This window comes from Primulina huaijiensis, chromosome 2, assembly GCF_012295235.1.
Source record: "Primulina huaijiensis isolate GDHJ02 chromosome 2, ASM1229523v2, whole genome shotgun sequence".
Lineage (NCBI taxonomy): Eukaryota > Viridiplantae > Streptophyta > Magnoliopsida > Lamiales > Gesneriaceae > Primulina > Primulina huaijiensis.
Window position 1 is genome coordinate 18,847,596 of NC_133307.1, and position 11,965 is coordinate 18,859,560.

At 34.7% G+C, this 11,965-nt stretch overlaps 1 protein-coding gene across 1 annotated transcript; it reads left to right on the top strand.

Moving 5' to 3' along the window:
* The first annotated feature begins 528 nt into the window (after positions 1-528).
* On the top strand, positions 529-10,546 carry LOC140967834 (uncharacterized). The gene is made up of 9 exons (XM_073428609.1): positions 529-835; positions 2,762-2,901; positions 3,339-3,400; positions 6,872-7,424; positions 7,500-7,820; positions 8,592-8,684; positions 9,305-9,487; positions 9,698-9,802; positions 9,895-10,546. Exons 5-9 carry the CDS (start codon positions 7,635-7,637, stop codon positions 10,183-10,185), a joined length of 858 nt encoding a protein of 285 aa, XP_073284710.1. The 5' UTR covers positions 529-835; positions 2,762-2,901; positions 3,339-3,400; positions 6,872-7,424; positions 7,500-7,634; the 3' UTR covers positions 10,186-10,546.
* Positions 10,547-11,965: the final 1,419 nt, after the last annotated feature.

Here is an 11,965-nt window from a genome sequence, read left to right on the forward strand (position 1 = left end):
GCCGTCTCAGGAGAAAAGTTTTCTTTATTTTATACCAATAACATTTGCATATATTAAAAAAATTATACTAAATAATTTATATGCAAAAGATCTAGAGGTCATAATAAAATCTAAAACTTCTAGAAATAAATTTTTTATTAGATTTTGTAATAACTAGCTACCTAAATTGGAACATATTGCAAAACCGAAAACTCTTTTATTCATAGTTTTTTTTAAAAATTCCATTTATAATATTTTTATCATTATTGTTTATGAAAAGCTACCCAAATTTTGCTTTAAATGTCACTACAACAAAAATAGCTTTTCGTAACGCACTATTAACAGCACACAATAAAGACACACCGTTAATAGTAGTATTAACAGTGTGCATGTTTATATGCATTGTTAATAGTAAAAAAAAATTTTAAAAAATTGTGTCTAAATATTAGCGACGTACATTAATCGCATGCTCTCAATATTATTATTTAGGACATGCATATTATTACACGCTGCGAAAAATAGGCGCCCATTTCATTTCGCGTAATTTTTATTCCCATGCCCCGTTTTTTTCCTTCTTTTCTATGCGCCACTTTCTCTTTGCCAAAACCCTTCGCCGCCTCTAACTTCCCGCCATCTTCGCTGCCACCCCCTCCTCACCAGCGTCGCCTCTGTCTCTACTGTTGATTTAATTCATCAGATGCCCTAATATGAAAGGTAAGCGACCTTCCTTGCACGATTATGTAATATTTAGGAACAATCGCCTCTAACTTTCCGCCATCTTTTCCGTGTCCTCCTCACCGACGCCGCCTCTGCCTGTTAGTGTTGATTTCAGTCAACAAATGCCCTATTCTGAAAGGTAAGCGACCATCCTTGCACGATTCTGTAATTGATATTGAAATGTTATCAGGATTTAAAAAAATGGTGATCATTTTCCGTCTGAATTTGGGGTTGAATACATCTATCGACTGTTTAGTATGCAGCATTTTGATGAATTTCGGCTGGTTGCAAATTTAGACGTGTTGGTTAGGAGAAGGTTCAGTTGCTTTATTGTAATTTTTGCTTGCCTTATATTACAATATGTGTAATGTCATACTCATGAGCACGGAGAAGGTTCGGTTACTTTATTGTATTTGTTTTGTCTATTTTTTCCCTTCTGGTAGCTGAATGTTGACATTTGTGCAAGAAGTATTCTGACTTGGTATAAAGGTTTTGAAGGATCGTTCGTTTGTACTAGCACCTTCGAAGATGCTTCAAACAAAATATTCTCCAATGAGCTGCAATAGATCGTGTTCTAAGAATGTTAACACCGATGAATTAAATCGAGTTTGGTTTAAAACCAAGCGGAAGAAACTCAAAGTAATCTTTCGTGAATAAGACTGTTATATTATAAAATATTTTAACTTATGTAAACTGAATAACTGAAAAGCAGGGGATCAGTTGTCGTATATATCAGTTCAGTTATGGTAAGAACTAAACTGAAGGATGCTCTAACTGATCAAATCAGATTGAAAACAACAGTTAATCAGTTAAATACACAAGATATGTTTATGGATGTTCGGATACTTCAACTGCTATTACGTCACTCCTTCTACCACCTCGGGTAGGATCCACTAGAAGAATTTGATTTATATAACTACTTGTACAAACCCACCGAGCTTAGGAATTACACACTGCCTAACTGAACTCTTAGTCTAGACTGAAGGTTGTGTTGTATTGTATTCACTTCTTTAATATCTATGTGAGAAAGATTACATAAACAAGTTTAACGTCTTTCTGCAAAACTGTGTTTTGGGTGGTGGTGTGTGTGTGAGAACTGATATCTGAAAACAACCCGAAAGGTGTTCTCACCTGCTGAGGGAAAAATGCTCCTAATCTAAGTTGATAACACGATGAAGTGTCCTTCTGGGCTGAGTGCTTCTTGAAAGCTGATAAGAAAATAAGCGTGCCTTTTCTTTTTACCACACTCTCTCTGATTCTATCTGTGTGTGTATATGTTATTGTGTTGTATTGTATTGTATTGTATTCACTGATCTTCTCTTTATATAGACGAGAAACTGATTGTACAGTGATACTCAATTAATGTATCTGTTGCATCTTGAATTTGCTCCTTGGACTTTATGTCTCGACTTTACGGTTGTCCTTCTGGAATGTTTGTCTTTAATGCTCTGATGCAACGTCCATTATTGTCCTTTGACTGGACAATCACTTTGTACCTTTTTGTATAGCTGGAATCCACTGAATAAGTTTTGTCTTCATCTACAACTGAAAGATTCTTAACTGACGCTGTGAACTAGTCAGCTGAACTGATCTTCAGTTGGGCTGATGAAATCAGTTGACTTGTCATTTGAACTGATTCCACTCTCGTTCAGCTGGGATTCTTTATCAGTTGAACACTCCTTCGGCTGGTCAGACTTCTGAGGGTCTCCTGCTGATCCACCTATCAACTGGACGATCAGCTGAACTGCTCATTTGACATATCAGTTTGCCTGATTCAGTTTGTGCGAACAGTTGAGTCTTCAGTTTGCGATTTAGATTCCTCAAAACTGATCCTAGCTTCTGCACACTTAAGTTGAATTATTAATAACAAAATAATAAGTTTTGTTAACATCAAAATCAAGATTGCGGACTTGAAAAGTTCCGACATGTTTGAACTTTATACTCATTCTATACCCAATTTTTGGATTCAAACACACTGTGGTGAACGAAAATCTAGAGTTTACTGTTTTCCAGACTTGCTTTTGTCGAATTTTCTGTTGATTTGAACCTCTTATTGATGTTTCAGCAGGGTATACTTTGCTGTCAAAGGTTGTGATTCCTTGCCAGATGAAGAAGGCTGGCTTTAACCTTTATTCTTTCAATAACACTTCTATTTCTTGATTTTTTCAGAAACTTAATGTGGCTTCTCGTTGGATCAAGTTTCAGGTAATGAGGTGGGGCATCTTTATCAGGAAGAAAGCAGCTAAAAGGAGGGCACATATTGTAGAGTTAGAAGATGAATAAATTTTATTTCGAAAATGGAAATCGCAATCACTCGAGGCTTTGTTTCATCTGACACTCGAGATTTCACAGCACATACATCCGTCAGATTTCTCACAATGTTTTCCGAACATACTTAAAATACCAAATACTTCCAATTATTTATTAAACTTTTTACGCATATGAAGTTTGTATTTTCATTTAAGATTTTAAAATGTGAGAATCAGTGTTATGATAAAAGGAACTTGATATTATATGTTTAAGTAGTTTTTCATTGTCTTTATCTTTCTTTAATATATATATTCCTAGATCTAACTTGAGCAATACTATTCATAGTCAGTGAGTCGCCATTCTTGTAATACTATGAACACTTACTTATACAGGGGGTATTGCTTGGATTAGCTAACACTGCTGGAGTTCTGAAGTGTGCTCAATCTGTATGCAGGTATAAATATTAATTGTGTGTATTATTTTGACATGGATGGTAAATACTACTTTGACACATGATTTTTATTTGTTTAAAATATAATGATGTACGAATAAGTTTTTTGTATTTAAGTTTTTTTTATTTATTATGTGGTGTTTTCTTATAAAAATGTTGGGAATATTTTGGGAAAGAAAATTTGGGATAACATCTGACACCTAAGTAATTATATCATATAAATTAAATTATCATCGTGTATATATGTGTGTGTGTGTGTATTGATAAAATTTCATAATTATTTCATACAAATGAAAAAGGTTTGTTCACGAGATGGATAAGGAATGAATGCATCTGCCTTCTAGGCTTGTACCCGAGTATGAAGAAGAGGTAAAAAAATTTATAATACAAGCTAGGAACTATGCAAAAACACGTGAAGTAAGCTTATGTCCTTGCAAGCATTGTAAAATAAGAAGTTTACGACCATTTAATTATTAAGGGGTTCGATCCTTCTTACACTATTTGGGTCTTCCATGGTGAAACTTATAACTCACAATCTCAAGCTGAAGGTAGTTCAGGAAGATTTCAGAAAGAGAATGAAAGTAGAGAGGCATATCACTTATATAAGGATGTTTTTTTGCCGGAAGAAGAGGTTGGACACACTATATCTGAGGCAAAGGATTATGAGTTTGATGATTTATTAAAAGATGCGGAAACTCCTCTTTTCCCTGGTTGTACATCTTACACAAAGTTTTCGGCAGTCGTCACACTATACAATTACAAGTCTACTAATGGTCACACAGACAATAGTTTCAATGAGCTCATTAAGATTTTAGGTGACTTGCTTCCAGAAAACAACAAACTTCCAGAAACTCCTTAAGATTCATGCTTGCCCAAATGATTGTTGTCTATTTATAAAGGAGCTTCAAGATCTGGACTCGTGTCCAAAGTGTGGATCTTCAAGATGGAAGATAAACAAAGTCACCAACAAAGTTTGTAAAAGAGTTCCTGAAAAGGTCCTACGGTATTTTTCAGTGATACCAAGAATGAAAAGGATGTTTAAATCAAAAGAAAAAGCTGAAGAGTTGATTTGGAACTCCAAACACAAAAGTCAAGATCATATGATGCGTCATCCAGTTGATTCGGTAGCTTGGGATACAATAGATCATAAGTGGTCTGATTTTACATCAGATCCTAGAAATCTTCGCCTTGGTCTTGTAACAGATGGATTCAACCCTTTTGGTGACCTTAGTTCCAGATATAGTTGCTGGTCAGTTATTTTGGTCAATTATAACCTTCCTCCATTGTTGTGCATGACAAAGGAAAATATTATGCTGACATTACTGATTCCAGGTCCAAAGCAACCGGGGAATGATATAGATGTATACTTGGAACCCCTTGTGGAGTATTTGAAGGAATTGTGGGACACCGATGTGGAGGCGTATGATGCATTTAGCAAGTCAATGTTCAATCTGAAGGCTATTTTGATGTGGACAATCAATGATTTTCCAGCTTATGGAAACCTAGCTGGATGTGCCACAAAAGAGAAACTTGGTTTCCCAATATGTGGTGAAGACATATGTTCTATGTGACTTAAGTATAGTAGAAAGTTTGCATACTTAGGTCACAAAAGATTTCTTGCTCCTAATCATCTATTTCGTCAGAAAAAGAAGTGGTTTAATAGGAAAAAAGATAGTAAAGGGAAACCTAGACCTTTGAATGTGTTAGAAATTACCGATGCATTGAAAGATATTGAAAATGACTGGGGTAAAAAGCAAAAAGGTGAGACTGTCAACACTTTGAGGAAAAAGAAGAAGAAGCAGAATAGTTCAAAAGAGGTACAAAAACCAGTTCAAAGGTGGAAGAAAAATTCGATTTTTTTCGATTTGCGATATTGGAGTGTAAGTTATTTTGCACTCTATTCATTAGCTTTTGCAAATTTTTTTATTTTTTGTTCCTAAATTGTTAGAAATATTCTGAACTAACACTATGAAACTTGTTGATGGTTACCTTTAGGGCCTCCTGCTATGTCATTACTTAGATGTGATGCATGTTGAAAAAAATTGTCTGCGAGAATATCATAGGCACATTGTTAAACTTGAAGAAAAAATCCAAAGATGGTGTGAATGCTCGCAAAGATTTGGTACACTTAAAAATTAGACAAGAATTACATCCTCAAGAAAAAGGAGAAAATAAATATCATTTACCTGCTGCTCCGTACACACTGTCTAAAAAAAATGGATGTATTTTGCTCTAGGTTGAAGAAAATAAAGTTACCCGATGGGTATAGCTCAAATATTGGTAATTGTGTTTTTGTAAAAGATTGTAAGCTTATTGGGATGAAATCTCATGATTGTCATGTTCTGATGCAACAATTGCTATCAGTAGCATTGAGAGATCTTCTACTGAAAAGTCCACGCAATGCTATATTTCTGTTGGGTGCATTTTACAATGAATTACGTCAAAGAGTATTAGACAGGAACCTTTTAAAACAACTCGAGGAGAATATTGCTGAAATTCTATGCATGTTGGAAAGGTATTTTCCACACGCTTTCTTTACCATCTCGGTTCACTTGACAATTAATTTAGCAAGAGAGGCTCTCTTGTGTGGGCCAGTCCAATTCCGTTGGATGTATCCATTTGAAAGGTATTAAGTAATTATTAATCTTTTTGACAAATTTTATATTATAAAAAGATTTAGATTTTGCTATCAACACTTCTTTCATGTGAATTTTTCTTTGTGATTTAGATTTATGAAAATACTAAAAGGGTATGTGAAGAATCGGGCATGACCAGAAGGTTGTATAGCTGACTGTTACCTCGTAGAAGAACGAATGGAATTTTGTAGTGCTTATATAAAAAATGCTTATAGTATTGGTGTTCTTTTTAATAGGAATGATGATTTGGAATATGGATTATTAGAATGTCGCCCAATTTCTAAAGGGAAAGAAAAGATTTTCGAGGATCGCGTGTTACAAGCTGCACATTGATATGTTGTTCAATACTGTAGAAGTTGAAACTTACTTACAGTGAGTGTAGTTAGTTTCATACTGTTAGTCTTGATTATTACATATCTTGTGTATTATAACATCTTCATTCAATGATTTTAATTAGGATGCACATTGACGAGCTTAAACAAACAGATCATCGTTTCTGAAGTAATGAAACGTTGTTACAAAAGCAACATATGGAAACATTTGCTGAATGATTATGAAAACAGGATCATGTTAACTCTTCAGACCGAATTCAATGGCTATCACATGTTCCAAGAAAGCATGTTACATCTTATACGGGATATATTGTAAATGGACATCGGTTCCACAAAATTGATGTTGGAAGGTCGACACAAGATAGTGGTGTTTCAATTGAAGCCGATACTGTTTGTCAATCTAATGCTAATGACAATTCACATACAGTAGGAAGACTATCATACTATGGGGTTATACGAGATATTGTCTTGCTAGACTACTATTCTTTCAAAGTGCTTGTTTTTAGGTGTGATTGGGCCAATCCTGGAACTGGAATCAAAATTGAATATGGTTTTATACTGGTCAACTTACACCAAAGACTAAAAACTTTTGAAAGTGATCCTTTCATTTTAGCATCACAAGCAAAGCAAGTATTCTATTCCAGGGACAATGATGAAACAAATTGGTATGTGTTGCTAAAAGCGCCGCCTCAGGGTATTCATAACATAAATGTGCTTGAAGAAGATGCTTATACGTCATCAACACCTCTTGATGTGCCCCTACATGAGATTAACAGTACTGAGAAAGAACCGTACTCAAGTAATGAGTGTGAAGAAATCGATGTGACTGAGACATGACTGAAATTTTCAGCAATAGATTTTATAGTTATTTATTTTGATTGATTCATGTTTTTCTAAAGTTACATAACTATTTATTTAGTGTTTAAATATATTTGTTTGCTTGTTTATTTTCAGTGATGAATCATGTCATATTACATGTTTATCATGTCATTAAATAACATTCAAAAGATGAGCAAAATGGTCAAAAAATGTAGCAAAGTATCTATAGATGAAATTCAGGTGAGACATTAAATCTTGTTTTATTTTACTTAAGCACACTAGTATATTTCAATGTATCTTTTTTCCATTTTACAGGAAAATATATCTAATAGGTTATCGAGAATGGATTCTAACAATTCTGCTAATTCATCACATGATTTGCATGGTAAAGAACCAATTGATGATGAGAAAACATATAAGAAAAAATGACGGGGTGCATCAAAGTTGAAAATGGTTAGTGGCCAAGACAAGTGTAAAGAGCTGGAGCGTAATGAGTTTGGACAGCCGGTTGGAGATAATTCAGTGAAGTACGCATCTTTCCTAGGTTGCATGATAAAAGAATTTGTGCCTTATACATTAGATGGATGGAATGACATAAGCAAAGAAGTGAAGGATAGGATGTGGAGCTGTCTTCAGGTAATATATTTAGTTACTTAATTTTTCATTTCCATTTTCATAACAAAATGTAGACATATTTTCTTGTTATTTAATGTACAACTGACTTACAAAGTTGAGGATTGTGAAAAGAAATCACTTTTTTGAAAGTTGGCTAAATTGTGGCGTGATAGGAAATGTAAATTGCAAATACTTGTACGAGAAGCTAATACAAGTCGACTGGCTTCACGAGATCTCGATCTTTTGAAGCCTGAATTTATGGAACAAAATCGGTGGGACTTGTTTGTACAAAGGATATTATCGCCTAACTTTCAATTAAGAATTTTTCTGGACTCTTTTATGGTCACTTAGTACATTTGCTTTACCTTTCAATTTGTTGGTGCTATTTAGATCTTTGTGGTTAATGTATTGTGCTGTTGCCCCGAAGAAACTGCTTGTCACATACATTATTTGCCACACACAGGACATCTGGCCTTCTTGCCGTTCTTTAGGCACCATTTTCTTTCTTTTTTAGTTTTGTATAATGATTCGATGATTTTATTGATTATTTATTAAGTGCATTTTGATCTTGCGATTTAATTATATAGTTATGCTTTTCAATCTAAATTATTATTCAGTTTTCTATTTTGATCGGGACTTTCATCTTAAACTTAAAATCTTGATACAAATGAGCTATAATGTATTGAATTTCCTTGAATCCTCATATTTTGGTTGTGTTGCTTTGGTGGGGCAAGAGACTACTAAGTTTTAATCTTTTGAACAGTTTGATTATGCGATTTTAACTAATCTCAGGAAAAGAGTGAAAGATTTAGAGCGATGAGAAAAAAACAAGATCACATTCACACAATGAGCCTGAGAGGTTATGCTCGTTTGACTCACATTATGGTAAATTTTTTTATTTTTTATAATTTATGTAATTAATAATGATATATACTTCTTGAATTATGTTCTAACGATTTTGTATATATTTTTATATTAAAGGAAAAGAGAATCCCGTCAGATACGAAAATTACGAGATCTCAAGTTTGGATTGACGGTCACAAGAAATAAAATGGGGAGCCTAGTACTCAAGCTGTTGGAGAGAAAATGATAATAAAATAAATATTTTATTTTTAAAATATTAAGCACAATTTTCCAAACAATTTTTAAAATATTAAACACAACTAATAGATGTAGGTTGCCATTTAGATGAAAGGAAACATTAGCTCCACAGCTTGTTGAAAGAAAATTACAAAGTACCACAAGTTGCCATAGTATTGTTGCGTGTAAATTATGCATTGAAGGTCACGAGCTGCTGTTATTATTATTTTTATCAGCAGTTATGTGTGAAAGATTCATCTGTTTTCCAATAAGAAAATTTGAACACTACTCCATTTGTAAAACCATTATAATTTAGTTCAAGTGAAATGCTTAGAGCTGCTTCTACTTCTGATAATGTAAATTCTTTGTTATTTGAAATCCCTTTCTCAGTTTTATCGTGTTTGCTCATAAATTTTTTTTTGCAGAAAGAAATACAAGAATGTACACCTGAATCTCAAAACACAACTAACATTGTTGATGATGCAATTAGCCTTGTGTTTGAAAAGGAAGCTCGGGGTAGAGTGCGCGGAATGGGCTTCAGAGTTACACCATCAAAAGTTGGAGCTTCTGTGAAACAAAATGGAACTGTTCAACAACTTCAAACTATGGTACAAAGCTTTCAACAACAAATGCAACAAAATCAGCTAGAAATGTAACAAATGAGTTCCATGTTTTTACAAAGTACGAATCAACAAAATCAGCAAGAACAGGTTAGTAAGTAAACAACATATAAAAAATATGTTTGGTATATATACACACTTAAATGCTTTTGAATTATCATGATTACATCGCTTGACACGATTTGATTGTAAAATTAGGTTGTTAGTGGTGACATTGGTAGCGGTATTGAGAATGAAGTTGGTAGTAATGATGATATCGAAATTGGTGCCAAGAAAAATGGTAATTTTGATAACGTTTCTCAGGTAATTATATTTAAATTATGTATTTTTAAACCGCAAAATCGTTACAAAAATAAACATGGTTGAATCAATAACTTTTCATTGTTTATTTACAGTCAAATTTGAGGAATGTGAGTCTTGGAGATATCCGTGCTAATACTAAATGTAAGGTGCTTCATTGGTGTGCTGATGAATTAGTTGTTGCAGAAGGTCGAATTGCATCCACAGATCCAAACACAAAAGTGCATCATGTTGTTCTTGGTAGATATTGTTGGAAAGTTTGGGTTGATAAGGTTTTTGTGGAGAAGGTGGACCTAATTCGACCAAATGATGAAATGCAGTTTCTCGTGGACGCGATAGGAAGCACGGTCGCATGGTTATCTAAATGTATAGTATTGTGTGATTGATAAATATTCTACTGATTTGTGTGTATTGAAAGTTTAATCATTGTTATATATGTACCAGCTCGTTGTTACAGATTCCGTATCTTGCTTTGGATTTTCAGACTTTCTGTTTGATATACTGAAAAACAATGACTTTTATCAATTTTGTGTTAATTAAACTTAAAGTTGCACTAAATTTTTTGTAAAATTTTTGTTTATCGTTTTTGTCCATTCGATTGATTTTTTTAACGAATTTGATTTTATCGACTTGCAAACGAACGATGTAGAATTTGTTTACATGTTACGGATATGAATATTAATGGCGTACATTGCACGCTGCAGATAATATTATCCGCAACGTGCGTGCGCTCGCTATCGATAATAGTATTAATGGCGTGCACATGTACGCCACGGATAACAGTATCCGCGGCATGCACATGTGCGCCGTGGATAATCTTGAACTTTAAACAACTTGCAGTTGTGCAGCGTGCAATGTGCGCCGTAGAAAAGGAATTTGCGCGCTGCGAAAAGTCATTTTAATTGTCGTGTGGTAAGCTTGACCACGTTCAAAGAGACAGCGATATCCAGGAGGAAAATGGTTATACTCTTAAATTTGGTAATTGGCTTAAAGCATCGTCTTTTTCTTGAGAAAAGAAAGTAAACCCCTCAAAATCCAATACTAACTACAGTAGTGGCTCACCTACTGGGGATTCTCAAAAGGAAGGATCAAAAGATATTATTATTAGGTCCGGAACAGATGTGAAACATGATAGTACCGATTCATCCCGAGACAAAAGTGTGACGGATGATAACTTAGTGTTAGACTATTGTCTTGCAACCTGAGAATCTTCTGTATGAATTGCATCCTGAGAACAGGGTGATGGAGTTATGTCCAGATAAGGAAATTTATGTGTCTCAAGAAGTGCATACCAATACAGAACCTCACAGGAAACAGTGGAAACGCTTGGCTAGAGACAAATCAAAATTTAGCACCGATAATGCTGAGAGTCCTCCCCACAAGGACAAAGGAAAACGTGACATGCATACACAAGTAGATTCAGTGGAGGGTTCAAAACGAGCACGAAAATCGACGATTTCTGGAACAACAAAAATACAAATTCCAACGGTGATTGCGATACAGTCCCTCAAAATCCAATGAGTTGCTTGGTGTGGAATGCATGGGGGCTTGGGAACCCACGTGCAATCCTTGAATTTAAACGGCTCATCGTCGTAAGAAACCCATATTTATTTTTTATTTGCGAATCAAAGTTGTCAGCTTCTCAATGTAAGTGGTGGTCTGGTTGGCTTCAATATACTGGTATCTTTGTCGTAGACAGTCAGCAGAGCAGGGGTGGTTTGATATTATTGTGGCGGGAACCTCTTTCAGTGATCATCAAATCTTATTCAGCGGGCCATATTGATTGCATAGTGAAGGATGGTTCATTTCAATGGCGTTTTACGGGCTTCTATGGTAATCCTAGGGTGACCCTTCTTAATCAATCTTGGAAACTTCTACAAAGACTAGCAGGGATTCACGAACTTTGTATGTTACCCTAGGTAGTTGGAGGGGACTTTAATGAGATTTTATTTGAGTCGGAGAAAAGTGGAGGGTTGTTGTGTGCAGACTCCCAAATTTCGGTTTTTTCGGAAGCTTTAAAAGTCTGTGGATCACCTAATTTGTCTGCTCAAGGAGATCGTTTTACCTGGTGTAACATACGAAAAGGTAATGATCTCATTTTAGCAAAGCTTGATCGGTATGTTTATAATCTTCATTGGCATTCTCGGTTTTTTTCTTCTTTGGTGG

What these genes read in the sequence shown, in the direction of transcription:
- LOC140967834 (XM_073428609.1), top strand. Translation starts at nt 7,635, where the DNA reads ATGGTTAGTGGCCAAGACAAGTGTAAAGAGCTGGAGCGTAATGAGTTT. An exon ending in GGATGTGGAGCTGTCTTCAG is followed by an intron (nt 7,821 to 8,591) that starts GTAATATATTTA and finishes AACTAATCTCAG; the next exon opens with GAAAAGAGTGAAAGATTTAG. An exon ending in ATTTTGATAACGTTTCTCAG is followed by an intron (nt 9,803 to 9,894) that starts GTAATTATATTT and finishes GTTTATTTACAG; the next exon opens with TCAAATTTGAGGAATGTGAG.